The sequence below is a fragment of the Stylophora pistillata genome, chromosome 13 (genome assembly GCF_964205215.1).
Source record: "Stylophora pistillata chromosome 13, jaStyPist1.2, whole genome shotgun sequence".
In the NCBI taxonomy this organism is placed as follows: Eukaryota; Metazoa; Cnidaria; class Anthozoa; order Scleractinia; family Pocilloporidae; genus Stylophora; species Stylophora pistillata.
Genome location: NC_142531.1, coordinates 23313610 through 23330072, shown reverse-complemented (window position 1 = coordinate 23330072; position 16463 = coordinate 23313610). Strand labels below are relative to the sequence as shown.

The following is a 16463-nucleotide window of genomic DNA, read 5'->3' as shown; positions in this document are numbered from 1 at the left end:
GTAACGATGTACTGGTCGTTGGGAACTAGTTTAGTCTTTTATCGTTTTAAGCCAAGAGCTCTGATGATAACAACCGGAGAAAATTTTCAAATAAAATCATTTTACACTGAAAACACTCTTTGTTTGGTCAGAAAATACATGTTTCAAAGGCAGACACACCTAACCGTATGGAAGTGTCATGAACTCTTAGGATGAAGCTTAGAGCGCGACATTTTTCAGTGAATGAAGTTACTTATGCGTTAGAACCAAACAGAAGATGACTAACTAAGTGAAGAACGAAAGGGACTGGTGCCCGGTTTTTTTAACATATTATTTGTCTTTATCGAAGTTAAAGGTGGTATCACACGAAGTACAAGTAAGGTGCAAAGCCAATACGGCTTATTGTCTGCTACTTGTTTGCACAATATATTCTAATCGCGATAAGGTTTAACTTCTTGCTATCTGGTTGAGAATAAGGCGCGAGATTCTGCCTGACCAGTCACAGCAAATTAATACAGAAAAAATACCATTCCAGATTACTTCCCACACTCAAATGAATTTCTCCACTGAGCTGGAATCCACTTGAGATTACGCGCATGGAATCGTTTCCGGGCTGCTCTTTCGCTCGCTTATTGGTGGTTATCGAACAATTGAAGGGAGACCAAGAGAGTCATCAAACTATATCTGGATATATAGATTAAGTTCTTGAGAGCTACTTTAAAGTTGATGCGTCAAGAAACCGTTGATTGTCCTCAGTTATTTCTAATTATTCCTTTCGAATTATCTAATATTTATTTTGGATAGGGTTGCATGATATCATTTTATGAACAAAAATACAACCAGGAGCTGCTGTGCGAGAAAGCCAAAATTTAGAACGTAAGTGCGACAAAATAAATGGAGATAAATTTTTAATCAACAGAATGAAGCAGGAGATAAATAATTGATTTTAAATACTTCTTTCCTTCAAGAGGCACATCATGGAGAGTCGTAGAGGCTTGTTTTATGCTTCGATTTTCACATTCCTAACTCTGTCAGTGGCGATACAGAATCCTGTACCTATGTTCATTTCGGAAATAGGTAGGTTGTATTTAGTTACAGTTTTATTGTCGGCGAATTCCCATGCGCTTTTTGTTAGCATGGTTTCAAAGACGGTATAGAGGAAAACCAGACGAAAAAGTTCTAGAAAACAGAGTTTTTGGGAGAATCGTCTAAGTCTGTTTTTTCCTTCGGAATACTTTTTATCAAAATTTGATTTCGTGGAAGAAAAGTTTTAAATTCTAAGAAGTCATTAGGCATTCTTGCGAGTTAAAAAAACCTTGAAAGATCGTTAAAAAAGTACTTAGCAACTCTTCAACAGCATCTGTTGTCATGGTTCCACCATGAATGAAGACTGGCCATTGTTTACCACCGGGGTGGAGGGGACCCGGAGGATTTTTGTCATGTCACAATAAAATTTACCTAGTCCCCCCTGAGGCTCTGTAGTAGTTTAATGACCGTCCTTCACTGGCAGTTATATTTCCATAGTCCCCCCTATATGTTACATTAGAAACGACTGATCCCCTCTCCGTTCCCCCTGGAAACCACGTGATCCTCCCTAAAAAAATCCTCTGCCCCCACCCTTGGCGATAAATAGAGACTGGTCTTAGTCTTTCGTAATCTTATGGCCCAAGTCAGTCTGGGTCCAAGTGAAAGAAAAATTTGGAAGTCAGATGTCGTTACCAAGATCTTTCTGGAGTACAAATTCGCGCATACTTATAAAATATGTCGTCAACTCTATTTATCGTATTAATTCTTTATGTACAGATACGTTTCTCGACACTGAGCATGAAGAGGAAAAAGCGAGTTCGGTGTTCGAATGCGTGAAGGGATGTCTATCGACTTTCGACTGCAAGTCTATTAATTACAAAAAGTCAAGCAGTGAAGATAATTGCTTTTTAAATAAAATGAACCGAAGAGAGGCGGGCGAGTCAGCCATTAAAACTGGCAAGGAGTTTGTACATTACGATTTGAGTTACCACATTCAAAGGAGTGAGTAAGCCAAGTTTGGAACCACAGACAACATGGTGAGTATAAACACACACACACACACAAAAAACGATTTAAAAGCTGTTAGCTGGAAAGAAGATGACGTAAATACGCATACCTAAACAAGACACCGGCGTTAATGGAGACGTAAAGCATGTTGTAAAACGCATAGCGAGGTTTTTTCGATTCACATATGCAATGAGATGTTGCCAGTTCGGTAAATACACTCTCTCACGAATTACGAAAAAGCTAGTGGAAAAATGTGCGAGTTTGCCATAAGATTTTTTCTACGCCTAAATTCTATCCTCGTTTCCAGGGTCACCTTTGTTTCTCTCTCCATAAAGTCTTAAGGACGCTGAGAAGAGGGTCGGGTAAAGAGGTTGTTCTAAATCCTCCTAATTTAAATGTACTTGAATACAAATTGGTTACTTTAAATTCTGAGTTCGAAAACAGGCTGTTAGCACATTCAAACTTAACTTCTCTACCTCGATATTTCTTCCATTTTGATCTTTCCCCTCTTTTCAAACAAACCTTTAACTCTTGTCTGCCGTATTGATGTTTTTAAAATATCTTAATAAACATGTTTATACCTCTTCCCCGTTAACAGCCCACTGTTCCTCCAGTGGTTCAGGGTCCTTGTCACTTTGAACCATGTGAAAATGGCGGAACGTGCATAGAGATAGCTAGTAATAGGACTTACAGATGTCAGTGCGCTGACAACTTCTATGGCAAGAGATGTAGGCAGATCGTGACATGTTAGTATAAGGATTGTTCTTTACACGCTTAATATCGTAACCTTTTAGACTGCCTAGCAGCTTATTTCACCGTACAGGTTATCCCTAAATCAAACTTTAAGAGCATGAGAATAAAGGAACTGGGCCGAGTTGTTCAAAGCTGGGTTAGGATATCCCAATGTTAGTGTGAAATCTGATTTCAGATCTGAAGGCTTTAAAAGAAAATTCAGTGGAATTCTTTTTGTTTACCACTTGATAATTGAATGTTCTAAAAAGCATGGAGAATATGATCCCAAGAAAGACTTTTGAACAAAGGATTAAAGAAACCCAGATTAAAATTTAACCCTGGGTACGTAGTGCTAATCGGCCTTCGAACCACTGGGCTCTGATCAACAACTTGAGGAGTTCGTGATCGTTCAATCAAATCTCCTTAACAATGTTACAGGAAATGTACAGAGAGCAGTATAGAGAATATGCACACTAATGTCAGTAAGCTGCGAAGGTTGATGACTCCTACGATTTTTCCATCTCAGGTAGGAGAGGATGCGGCCAGGAGAGAAAATGTGGAGATTGTGGCTCTATTTAGGCTTGATTATAAAGACGCTCACTAGTTTTCTCCTCCATAATGCTTTGTAATTTTTTTGAAGTCTTACTGTTTGTTTTGTGACGTCACGGTAGCGATTCTGATGACAATGTGAACAGCGAGAATGATGAAGATAACGATCACTATGACGGCGACGAAGACAAACAAATACCAATCATTATGACGACGAGGAAGAAAGAAAAATACACCAATCGCAAAGATTTAGCAAATTACATCTTGCTTTGCAACGATTCGCTATAAGATTCATCTGTAGAAGTTTTCAAAACTTACAATACAGTCTTGTTTTATCTATCAGATTGTAACGCTAATCCTTGTAAAAACGGTGGAACGTGTGTAGAGGCACCCAGTGCGCAAACCTACACATGTAACTGTACGGATTCATTCTCAGGAACAAATTGCTCAGAATCAATAGCGGAGGAGCAGAATATGGACTACAACACGGCCCGTGAGTGTAGTCAACTTCATGTTTTCACTTCACTGTTCCACTATAAGGGGATCCCAAAAACTCAACCTTTCACCCATTATAATGGTTTTAGAGTGGCCAAATGCAGCGAATTCCATACCAAATTGGGAAAAAACAAAAGCATGTTGATAATATGAAGCTTTTAAAACTTCTAATTTTCGACATGAAGCCCTTTTTAATATTAGTTTGCGTTCAAGTTGTTTTCTTGACAGCGGGAGGTCTGGGGCCAAATAGATCAAACCAACAACGTGCGCACAAGGTGGAGGGAAGAAAGAAGACTTAGAAATGAATACGAGTAGACCATTTCACAATTTACTGATTGTACTAAAATTTCGTAAAATCTAAGTGAAATTAAATCTTCAAAAATGATTTCTGAAAACAAGCCGAGTAGCAAAGAGTGTGGCCAAAACATTTTCAATTTTGGTGTAACAGTTGTGCATGTTTTCCATTTTGTAGCCACTGTAGCGAGCCTTAACAGAGGTAATGGAGAACCTTTTAATCAAAATGACTATGACTTTGAGCTTGTCTTCAGAAAAACCCAGCAAACGAACTATGTGAAACACGATATGAATAAGGACTGGATTGAACACTTTACTGTCTGCGCCTGGATACACACACCTGATATACAACAGGATCAAAAGATGACTGTAATAAGTATATTGACCGAGAAGAATGGTGGCAATCGAAACGTTATGACCGTGAGGATCGACGGAAAAGGGAAGATCTATTTTTGAATCGGAAGTGACTGGTGAGGAGTTTTTGTGAGCCACAATTACCAGAGAGGAATAATCATTTACCTTGTAGTTATCAAAATAGTACAGGTATTATCCTCGACGATCCTGTTAGCCACGCATTTTTGCTTGAAAGGCTGATTGAAACACAAATATATCAACTCTCAATCGTCCTTTCGTAAATTTTTATGTTTAAGTAGTAAGTTTTTAACACGAAGAGAAAAAAATGTAGCTTTTAACAAGAAAAGCTGCAAAAATAGGTCTCAGTTATTCACCTGACCGAGGTGAGTAATATCTTTAGTATATACCGCACAGTCTCTTTGGCTATTCAGAGGCGAAGCACTCACTGTATCGCTTGATAGAACTCAAATGTCGCGCGATAACTTAATTCATAAGATGATCGCGCTATAATTCAGAATTTATTGCGCGATAAAATTGCATTCAAAAAGTGGATGACGTGTCCTCTACGGGCCACGGTATTTAGCGATGGTTTTTTTTTTTTAAGGACCGCCATTTCCAACGTATTCGCCACAAGTTCTCCGAAGGATCAACTTGTCTTCCTCTGTGTTCGAATCCAACCTAACCAATCACCTTACATAGAGACGATCGTAAATGCAGATTTTGGTTCAAAGAGATCTAGCGACGGAGTTAGGAACGAAAAAGTTCAGTGGACTCAAGTAATCATCGGACAAAATCAGGACATTGACGGTACTATTACAACCGACTTCCCATTTTACGGAAGGATTTCGAACTTAAACATTTGGTTTAACTCTCTCACTGATGACCATATTACAAATTGGTACAACAGTGGTAAAAAACATTACAAACCCAACATTCTTAAATGGCCGGACCTCGGTTCTTCATCCAAGAGATTTGGAGACGTTCATTTTGTAAAGGTGACTTCTGCTGAGAGACGTAAGTTGAATTGACTTGATAATCTGCCTTATTGTACTAAATGCAAAGTTCAGTTTATCCAGGAAGAGTGAATGGTAAGGGGTGGAGAGTAAGAAAGTGTTACAGGAAACCTGACCTTTTTCCGTTGAGTAGTAGTCCAGAGGCGAGCAACTGTTCATTACTTACCACTGGAAAATACTTTCAAGTCTGACAAGGAACTTGAAGGAGAGGGGAGGGTTCAGGAGCCCCCTGACCTTCCCCCCTGGATCCGCCATTGTCAACATTTTAACGATGGCTACCAACTAAGTTGTATTATCGAGTGTATACCCGACTTTTAATGGGTGTATTTATTTTTTTCTGTTTAGGGTGGTATAACGTTTCGGTCGGTGACGTGGATGTAAAAAGTACAACTTATGTTGTTGCAACGAAAACTGTTGAAAGTGGATCCGGAGTAGTTATCGAAGTTGAGCGTCAGTCACTACTCCCTTGTACTGGAATAAATGCAATTGATTCGTCCACAGTTGACGGCGTGTTTATATCTGTATCTGGAAGCTGGAAACGAATCAAATACAAGCAAACGTTCTTGGAAACTCAGAAATGTTTTGCAATTTTTGGAAGCGTTCCTGACTGGTAAGATATTCGGTTAGTGTTTCGTATGTCCTTAAGAAGTATGGACCATATGAAAAGTCACGGGGAGGGGAGGGTGAACTCAAACTCGTAACAAGCTTTAACGTTGCTTAAAAAAAGCAGTCACTTATTGCTATTGATTTCCGTCAAGGAAAATTTTTGAAGGAGTAACGACCGTTGGTTTTGTTTTATTATTACAGGGCCAGTGGTTTATATACTTCCGCTGTTTCAGAATTCGACCTTGATCTGGATGAGCTTTGGAAAGAAGAATATCTCAGCCCAGAGGGTAAAAACCTATGCGAGAAACCTTGAATGAGAAACCTTGTAACGCCAACAAGGGAAGTTTGCCTTATAGGCCTAAAATAGGTTGCTTAAAAGTGTTTTGTTTTCTACAATTCTCAAATTTAATTCACGAAACTGTCAAAACGGATAATGAACATCACGGTATAAGTTAGCCTAGTGAAATCCGTCTATCTTCCCTTGTTCATGGAAACGATTACAGGAGAGGTCTGACATTTAAAATTTTTACCAAATGCAGAACTAGTTTGCATATTGTTCATGCTTGAATGGTAGTTAGATCATATGAAAACTCTCAGTTATGCAAATTTTCCGTCGTTTTTACGTTCTCAAAAACCGCAAATTTTGGTGCTTTCGCGTTAATTTCAGAGGACATCTGGAAATGTGAAGAGATTTAAAACGCACGTGCTGAGCTATTGCTCTTCTCATCAGATCTCTTGTTCTGCCATGCCCGTTCTCTTTCCTGTCACCGATATTTATCAGAAAGACTCACCGTTAAAAATAAAATATAGGCAGTGGAAAACCAAGCAAGATTTTGTATAGAGTTCAGACTTTGAATTGACGACAACGATTACCAAGATGGTGACAATGATAATATGTTACTGAGATTTGTCTCCCTGTTCTTTTAAGGTAATCATTTTGATCGTGTGAATGCTTTGTGCGGGGATGAGCACTTCTGGATGGTAAATCACCCGAACACACCAGTAGCTGGAGTCAGTTTAAGACGAAAAAGTAGCGGGTCAAGTGCGGGGATATCCACCTTTGGCAAGTGTGGGAAGTTCAAGTTCAAGATTTCTGATATTCGTGTTCTACAATGAAAATTCAGTATCAAGTCCTGGCTAATCCAAGTTGTTATTGTCGACACAAGTTGCAGTCCCCAGTCCTCTCCCCATGCCGATGCTTGTGATGTCACGACTGAAAAGTCACGTGGCATCCCAAAGAACGGCTTCGAAGAAGACCTAACACGTTGCTTCCTTTTAGTGCCTTTGACTTGCCAGGACTTGAGCCCACGATTAATTGAGCTGTTTGAAAAGTTAAATCACCTTTAAGCACAACAGCACTATGACAGTAAGTTGCACTGGAAGCAGAGCTGGACATCTTGCTTTTCAGTTAAAGACATTAATAGTCAACTGAACAGAGATGTCGTCCTTTCCAAAACTGTTGAGGGTATACGACAAGATCTAGCATTCAGCTTATTTTTACTAGTTTTAAAGGCTATTTTATCGCATTTAATCACATGAACTGACAAAATGAAATCAATAAGGTTTATGGATTGTAGTTCTAACATTCAGTTCATTTATTCTTGTTATTTAAACTCGTGTTAAAATTCTATCAGGGAAGGATGTAATGGTCATTGGGAACTAGTTAAACATGATTTGTACCTCTTTTGGTCAAATACTCTGTGGACATTTACCGAAGAAAATTCCCAAATAAAATCATTTTGCACTTTAATACTCTTTTCGTACGATCAGAAAATACACATTTCAAAGGCAGACACACCGAACCACACGCTAAGTAAGTATGAACCGCTAGTATGACGCTTAGGCGTGAAACCGGCAAAAGATGAATAAGAAAACAAAGACGAGTCAATCAGAAGACACGTTATCATCGGCAAGTTTGGAACGATAGGGACTGGCGCCCGGTTTTTGAAAATATCATACGAATTACAAGTAGGGTGCAAACGCCATCTTGAATGCAGCTTGCAGTCTTCTTGTTTGCACAATACATTCTATTCGCGGTTAGGTTTAATTTCCTGCTAACTGGTTGAGAATGTGGCGTGAGATTTTTCCGGACCAGTCCTATAACAAATTAATACAGAAAAATACCATTGCAGATGACTCCCGACACTCAAATTAATTTCTCCACTGAGCAAAAATCCGCTCAGTTGAAATAACGCGCATTGAATCGTTTTCGGGATGTTCTTTCGCTCGCTTATTGGTGGTTATTGAGCAATTGAAGGGAGGCCAAACTATTTGAAAAAAAAAATTGTTTTTTCAAATAGTTTTCGAAGCAAACGGAACCGTGATGTCGCCACATTTGTTTTTGTTTAGGCGAGTTTCTTCAGTGGCTATCACACACACACACACAAGGAACAGCAAGGAATGCGTGGGGGAAAAATGGACGAAAAGAGAAAACTTATCAGTAAAAAACCCACTGTTCTTTCTTTCAGAGCTTGCTTTGCAACTGGAAAATTTGCCTCGCCTGTAGCATTACTTTCATAATAAAGGAAGACAAACATTATAAATTGCATAAAAGCATTTTAATTCAAACCTCTGGACCCCTACGGTGCAAAAGATGATAGCGGTTCCCTGCCCTGCTTCACCTACGCAGGTGATTTTGTAGCGATCTACTTTACGAGGTCATGCTCAGTATGCAATGCAAGATCAATGACGTGTATATATTTATTTGGATTAAAACTTTAGAGCAATTCGTAGATATATAGAGGTATCATGTTGCTAGCTACAGTTTAGCTAGAAATTGCTTTCGATTTAGAAAATCTAGCCAGTAAAGGTGTTGTAGCGAAGGCTAACTGCAGAGAATAAACATAAGAAATAAGGTGGAAAAGAAATCCTTTTTTGGTTACTATAGTAATCTATAATTTCATCTGGTTCTATTTCCTTTCAAATGAAAAGGAAACGATTCTCAAACATTTCCAAAACAAATCAGTGAGATGGGATGTTGAAGATGTTTTCTTCATGAAGAAAACGAAGTGAAGCTTCGTGAGGTGGTTTAGAATACAAACTTCCTCCCTGATAGCTTTAGCTCGGTAATATATACTGTCAGGGTTCGGGAACTTTCTGCAAGTATTAACATTTTAAATAATTCATAAGAAAAATTGACTTTATCGTTTGTAAGAGAAGTTACCTCACAAATAGAACATGCAGAGAGTTTGTCCACACATAGCGTGTAACCTGAGAAAGACTCAATACAATTCCGGAGGATGCCGTTGAAATGACCCCAATGTTTATTATAAGTGGTTCCTGAACCGACATTTGTGCAGGACGTTAAAGGTACGGAGATGCAAAACTTTTGGCTTTTAATTGAGAATGGAAGTAATATTCTCGTTTTTCTATTCTTTAATTTCAAAAAGCCGATTGGGCCTAAATGCAGAAAGAAGAAAACAAATGAGTTTTTCGGTCTGTTTGCCTGGCATTTTTAAGTGTGATTAATCAACAAAAAGATAACCTGGCTACAATGTCCTCCTAAAACAAAGAGTAAACTATCTTTTTTAGGCCAGACATGTTTTTACTTCAGTAAAAAGTGAGTTAGACTTGAGAGGCTTCCGAACTTCCTGTTCTCCTTGCTTGTTGTTTGGCGCTAAAATAAACTGAAAAGTAACATTAATCTGGACACTTCAAGCTAACCACAAAAATGTTTGAACGAGTTTCCCACTACTTTTGCCGAAAAAAGAGAGAAAGGAGTTATCGGACAATCTAATACATCAGTGGTAAAGCGTTCGTTTTTTGTTTGGGTTGATGCTCATGCTAACAAATGCTAAAATGCATCATTGAAAGCAAGTACACTAGTTCTTGATTGATATTTAGTTCTGTGAGTGGAATAACTTTTTAAATATTTTTGCAGAACTATTCTCGATCGGGAAAAGAAACTAGTTGTCAGTGGCGTCTTTCTTTTAATGCATAATTCATTTATAAATGTTGTTGACGAACACCTCACTGTATTAACTTGAAATAATTACTATTGACTCCTAAATCTTCACAATAGCTATAAATTATTCTGGTATGACAAAACTGCGTTTTTCACGACACAGTATTATTATAGCATAATTGATATTTCACTGAGCAACTCTGAGAGCAGTCATGTCGTCCACAATAAACAAGCACGCACGGAAGACGAGCGAGAGCAGCTGCCCCTTTGTCTCGTTTATGTTTGAATTATCTTTCTTTTCTGCGTGACTTTTTATTCTCGTGAGTGTGACTCTTCGCACCTGTGCGCGACTTTTCAATCTTGTGTGCGTGACTTTTCGCTCTTGTGAGCGTCACTCTTCGCTCGCATGCACGTGACTTTTTGCGAATTGAATAACCGTATTAAGGAGGCGAGGCCACAAAATTTCCGCTCTGACCCAGTTCGGTTTTACATGCGACGTTTTGTCGGGAGAGGTATGTGATCATTTTAAGTTGCTCGTAAGCGCTAAAAATAATCTTTCGCCGACTTGTAACGCAGTAGCGTGGATAATAAATATTTGATAAAAAGATTGGACAGAGCCGAAGGCTTAATACCGAGCAAACCATTGCAACGAAATTTCTCCTCAAAGACGCCCTTCAATTTTTCAGTTCCTCTGGGTTCCATTCCTGAATTACCAGCGGTATCTTGTCAAGAAATACAAGCAAGTGAAGGCAAATACATCATCAGGAACAAGTATTGGCTGGAGACATACTGTACAGGAAAAGTACAATTGGTTGGTTGCAGTGACTCAGTGAAAGGTGAATTTTAGGTTATCTCGCCCTTGTTATAAACTCTTGTTTTTACTTTATATTTAAACTATTTTTTTGACAATCAAGACTGAGAGAAAATTAAGGGAACGCGACGGAAGCTTCATTTTCTTTTTTTTTGTAACGACACCTTTCCTCTCTTCCATGATGCTTGCAATATTTTTGAAGCCTTACTGTTGGTTATGTGACGTCACTGTGGCGATTCAGATGACGATGCAATAAAGAGAACGATGACAATGAAGATTACTGTGGCGATGAGAAAACAAACAAACTAACAAAAGTAGAACATACAAGGAGCACAATGGTCTATTAATTTGTCAAAATATATGATGCTTTACAATAACTCATGATTTACCTCATAATGTTTTGCGAATGAGATGCACTTTTATTTCATCCCTCTGTTTGTGAAACTAGTTCTTATTATAACATAACCAAAGTAAAGCGCGCGCTCTGATTGGTCAATTTAGCGTCCCCCATTTGCCCATGGGTGTACGCTGCTGACGTAAGCAAATGCAAAGACTACTTTTCCGCGCGCGCTTGTTTTTTCTGGTCACGTAAGATTTGTTAAATAAAAGGGAACTCTTTAGCTACAATGTATCAATGTTATGTCATAAAACAAATGGTAAACACCACAGCGTACACTATTGAGTTATGGATGCACTTTGGAGGTTTGCTAAGCACTCAAGAAGCTAGAGTCGCTCTCGGCTATCGCCTCGAGCGACTCTTACGCTTCTTTCGTGCTTAGCAACCTCCCGCGTGCATCCATAACTCAATAGTGTACGCTGTGGTATTTACCATTTGTTAATTTTAACGGTGGAGCATGTGTAGAGGCACCCATACCAAGCGCACAAATTTACAAATGCAACTCTACGGTTACATTCAATGGCATTAATTTTTCAGATCCAAAACCCGTGGAGCAGAATACGAACGACAACGTGGCCCGTGAGTACAATCAACTTTACGTTTTCTTCCTACTGTTTCCACTATAAAGGGATACCAAGACCTCATTATAGTGACATTACAGTGGCCAAATGCGGCGAATTCTTTACCAAATTGCGAAAAACCATAAGCATGTTGATAATATGCAGCTTTTAGCTTTTAACACATCTAATTTCGAACACAAAGCTCTCATTAATATTATTTTGCGTTCAACTTGTTTCGTTGGTGGCGCGAGGTCTGGGCGAAATGGACCAAACAAACAACGTGCGCACAATGTGGGGGGGGGGGGGGCAGCGGCAGCGAGGGGCGGGAAGAGGGAAGAAAGCCGGAAGACCTACTAATGAATACGAGTAGACCAATTCACAATTTACTGATTGTACTAACATTTCCTAAAATCTAGGTAAAATTAAGTCTTGAAAAATGATTTCTGAAAACAAGCCGAGTAGCAAAGAGTGTGGCCAAAACATTTTCAATTTTGGTGTAACAGTTGTACATGTTTTCCATTTTGTAGCCACTGTAGCGAGCCTTAACAGAGGTAATGGAGAACCTTTTAATCAAAATGACTATGACTTTGAGCTTGTCTTCAGAAAAACTCAGCAAACGAACTATGTGAAACACGATATGAATAAGAAGTGGCTTGAACACTTTACTGTCTGCGCCTGGATACACACACCTGATATAAAACAGAATCAAAATATGACTGTAATAAGTATATTGACTGAGAAGAATGGTGGCAATCGAAACGTTATGACCGTGAGGATCGACGGAAAAGGGAAGATCTACTTTTCAATCGGAGGTGACTGGTGAGGAGTTTTTGTGAGCCACAATTACCAGAGAGGAATAATCATTTACCTTGTAGTTATCAAAATAGTACAGGTATTATCCTCGACGATCCTGTTAGCCACGCATTTTTGCTTCAAAGACTGATTGAAACACAAATATATCAACTCTCAAATGTCCTTTCGTAAATTTTTATGTCTAAGTAGTAAGTTTTTAACACGAAGAGAAAAAAATGTAGCTTTTAACAAGAAAAGCTGCAAAAATAGGTCTCAATTATTCACCTGACCGAGGTGAGTAATATTTTTAGTATATACCGCACAGTCTCTTTGGCTATTCAGAGGCGAATCACTCACTGTATCGCTTGATAGAACTCAAATGTCGCGCGATAACTTAATTCATAAGATGATCGCGCTATAATTCAGAATTTATTGCGCGATACTTTTTCATTTATTGTGCAATAATTTCCATTTATCGCGCGATATTTTGATTTTATCGCGCGATAAAATTGCATTCAAAAAGCGGATGATGTGTCCTCTACGGGCCACGGTATTTAGCGATGGTTTTTTTTTTAGGACTGCCATTTCCGACGTATTCGCCACAAGTTCTCCGAAGGATCAACTTGTCTTCCTCTGTGTTCGAATCCAACCTAACCAATCACCTTACATAGAGACGATCGTAAATGCAGATTTTGGTTCAAAGAGATCTAGCGACGGAGTTAGGAACGAAAACCTTCAGTGGACTCAAGTAATCATCGGACAAAATCAGGACATTGACGGTACTATTACAACCGAATTCCCATTTTACGGAAGGATTTCGAACTTAAACATTTGGTTTCACCCTTTCACTGATAACCATATTACAAATTGGTTCAACAGTGGTCCAAAACATTACAAACCCAACATTCTTAAATGGCCGGACCTCGGTTCTTCATCCAAGAGAATTGGAGGCGTTCATTTTGTAAAGGTGACTTCTGCTGAGAGACGTAAGTTGAATTGACTTGATACTCTGCCTTATTGTACGAAATGCAAAGTTCAGTTTATCCAGGAAGAGTGAATGATGAGGGGTGGAGAGCAAGAAAGCGCTACAGGACACCCGACCTTTTTCCGTTGAGTAGTAGCCCAGAGGCGAGCAACTGTTCATTGCTAACCACTGGAAAATATTTTCAAGTCTGACAAGGAACTTGAAGGAGAGGGGAGGGTTCCGGAGCCCCCATGACCTTCCCCCTTGATCCCCCATTGTCAACATTTTAACGATGGCTATCTACTAAGTTGTATTATAACATAACCAAAGTAAAGCGCGCGCTCTGATTGGTCAATTTAGCGTCCCCCATTTGCCCATGGGTGTACGCTGCTGACGTGAGCAAATGCAAAGACTATTTTTCCGCGCGCGATTGTTTTTTTCTGGTCGCGTAAGATTTGTTAAATAAAAGGGAACTCTTTAGCTACAATGTATCAATGTTATGTTATAAAACAAATGGTAAACACCACAGCGTACACTATTGAGTTATGGATGCACTTGGGAGGTTTGCTAAGCACTCAAGAAGCTAGATCTCTCAAGATCTCGCCTCGAGCGACTCTTACGCTTCTTTCGTGCTTAGCAACCTCCCGCGTGCATCCATAACTCAATAGTGTACGCTGTGGTGTTTACCATTTGTTAATTATCGAGTGTATACCCAAGTTATAATGGGTGTATTTATATTTTTCTGTTTAGAGTGGCGTGAGGTTTCGGAAAGTGACGTGGATGTACAAAGTACAACTCATGTTGCTGCAACGAAAACTTTTGAAAGTGGATTCGGAGTAGTTATCGAAGTTGAAGGTCAGTCACCACTTCCTTGTACTGGAATAAATCCAATCGATTCGCTCACAGTTGACGGCGTGTTAATATCTATATCTGGAAGCTGGAAACGAATCAAATACAAGCAAACGTTCTTGGAAACTCAGAAGTGTTTTGCAATTTTTGGAAGCGTCCCTGACTGGTAAGATATTCGGTTCATGTCTCCTATGTTCCTACGAAGTATGAAGAAAAGCAAAACTAACGCGCCATAGAGGACTCAATTTACGTATTTCGCGTCAAACGCAGGAAAACAAGAGTACACAAACTCGTATTAAGCTTTATCGTTGCTTAAACAAAGCAGTGAGTTATTGATATTGATTTGGCTAAAGGAAATTTTATATGAGTAACGACCCTTGGTCTTTTTTCATCCTTACAGGGCCTCTGGTAAATATACTCCCGGTGTTTTGGAATTCGACCTTGATCTGGATGAGCTTTGGAAAGAAGAATATCTCAGCCCAGACGGTAAAAATGCATGCGAGAAACCTTGTTGAGATTTAAAGTTAACTGGTAACGTCACCAAGGGAAGTGTGCCTTATAGGCCTAAAATGGGTTGCTTTAGTGTTTTATTTTTCCACAGTTAGTGGTCTTTAGTGGTTTTTTTTTCTACAGTTTTCAAATTTAAATCACGAAACTGTCAAAACTGATGATGGAACATTACGGTATGATATATAAATTTCAGACCTAGCCAGTCAAATCCCTTTATCTTCCCTTCTACATGGAAAGGAATACAGAAGAGGTCTGACGCTGGAAATGTTACCAAATGCAGGGCTAGTTTGCCTTTTGTTCATGCTTGACTTGTAGTTAGATTATTTTACGACTCTCAGTTATGCCAATTTGCCGTTGGGGGTTGCGTTCTCAGACAACGCAAATTTTGGTGCTTTCGCATTGTTTTTCAGGGGACAGATAAAAATGTTTAAAAAGATTTAAAACGCACGTGCTAAGCTATTGCACTTCTCATCAGATCTTTTGTTCTGCCACACCCGTCCTCTTTACTCTCGCCGATGTTTATCCAAAAGACCTACCGTAACATTTATTTTTGGACCAAAGATAACATATAGACAATAAAAAACCTAGCAGCATTTGTATAGAGTTCAATCTTTGAATTGAGGACAACGATTACCATGGTGATGACAATGATATATGTTACTGAGAATCGTCTCCCTGTTCTTTTAAGGTAATCATTTTGATGGTGTGAATGCTTTGTGCGGGAATGAACACTTCTGGATGGTAAACCACCCAAACACACCAGTAGCTGGGGTCAGCTTAAGACGAAAAAGCAGCGGGCCAAGTGCGGGAATATCCACCTTTGGAAAGTGTGGGAAGTTCAAGTTCAGGATTTCTGATATTCGTGTTCTGGAATGAAAATTGCGTGTCAAGTCCTGGCCAATCCAAGTTGTTATTGTCCACACGAGTTGCAGCCCTCTTCGGAGCCGATGTTTATAATGTCACGACAGAAAAGTCACGCGGCATCCAAAAGAACGGCTTCGAAGAAGACCTAACATGTTGCTTCCTCTTTAGTGCCTTTGACTTGCCAGGACTTGAGCCCACGATTAATTGAGCTGTTTGAAAAGTTAAATCACCTTTAAGCACAACAGCACTATGACAGTAAATTGCACTGGAAGCAGAGCTGGACGTCTTGCTCTTCAGTTAAAGACATTGATAGTCAACTGAACGGAGATGTCGTCCTTTACAAACTGTTGAGGGTATACGACAAGATCTCGCAGTCAGCTTATTTTTACTAGTTTTAAAGGCTATTTTATCGCATTTAATCACATGAATTGACAAAACGACTCGGAAATCAATAAGGTTTATGGAATGTAGTTCTAACATTGAGTTCATTTATTCCTGTTATTTAAAGTCGTGTTAAAATTCTCTCAGGGAAGGATGTACTGGTCATTGGGAACTAGTTAAACATGATTTGTACCTCTTTTGGTCAAATACTCTGTGGACATTTACCGAAGAAAATTCCCAAATAAAATCATTTTGCACTTTAATACTCTTTTCGTACGATCAGAAAATGCACATTTCAAAGGCAGACACATCGAACCACACGCTAAGTAAGTATGAACCGTTAGTATGACACTTAGGCGTGAAACCGGCAAAAGA

General features: G+C 39.2%; 1 protein-coding gene and 1 pseudogene across 2 annotated transcripts; both read left to right on the top strand.

The window, feature by feature from the left end:
• Nucleotides 1–956: 956 nt before the first annotated feature.
• LOC111319306 (uncharacterized) lies at nucleotides 957–7806 on the top strand (annotated as a pseudogene). Its single transcript, XR_015994440.1, has 9 exons — nucleotides 957–1056; nucleotides 1783–2042; nucleotides 2612–2759; nucleotides 3638–3787; nucleotides 4262–4553; nucleotides 5042–5451; nucleotides 5796–6060; nucleotides 6258–6343; nucleotides 6985–7806. The product of XR_015994440.1 is annotated as an uncharacterized LOC111319306 (transcript).
• Nucleotides 7807–10366: 2560 nt separating this feature from the next.
• LOC148718223 (uncharacterized) lies at nucleotides 10367–16351 on the top strand. Its single transcript, XM_088742458.1, has 8 exons — nucleotides 10367–10472; nucleotides 10647–10796; nucleotides 11706–11747; nucleotides 12256–12547; nucleotides 13097–13506; nucleotides 14235–14499; nucleotides 14734–14819; nucleotides 15532–16351. Exons 1-8 carry the CDS (start codon nucleotides 10367–10369, stop codon nucleotides 15717–15719), a joined length of 1539 nt encoding a protein of 512 aa, XP_088598584.1. The 3' UTR covers nucleotides 15720–16351.
• The last annotated feature ends 112 nt before the right edge of the window (nucleotides 16352–16463 follow it).

Bases quoted from the DNA above. Each gene is read 5' to 3' on its own strand.
- LOC148718223 (XM_088742458.1), top strand. From the start codon at position 10,367: ATGCACGTGACTTTTTGCGAATTGAATAACCGTATTAAGGAGGCGAGG. The intron at 10,473-10,646 runs GTATGTGATCAT...TCAATTTTTCAG, and splicing joins GCGACGTTTTGTCGGGAGAG to TTCCTCTGGGTTCCATTCCT. The intron at 14,820-15,531 runs GTAAAAATGCAT...TGTTCTTTTAAG, and splicing joins AGAATATCTCAGCCCAGACG to GTAATCATTTTGATGGTGTG.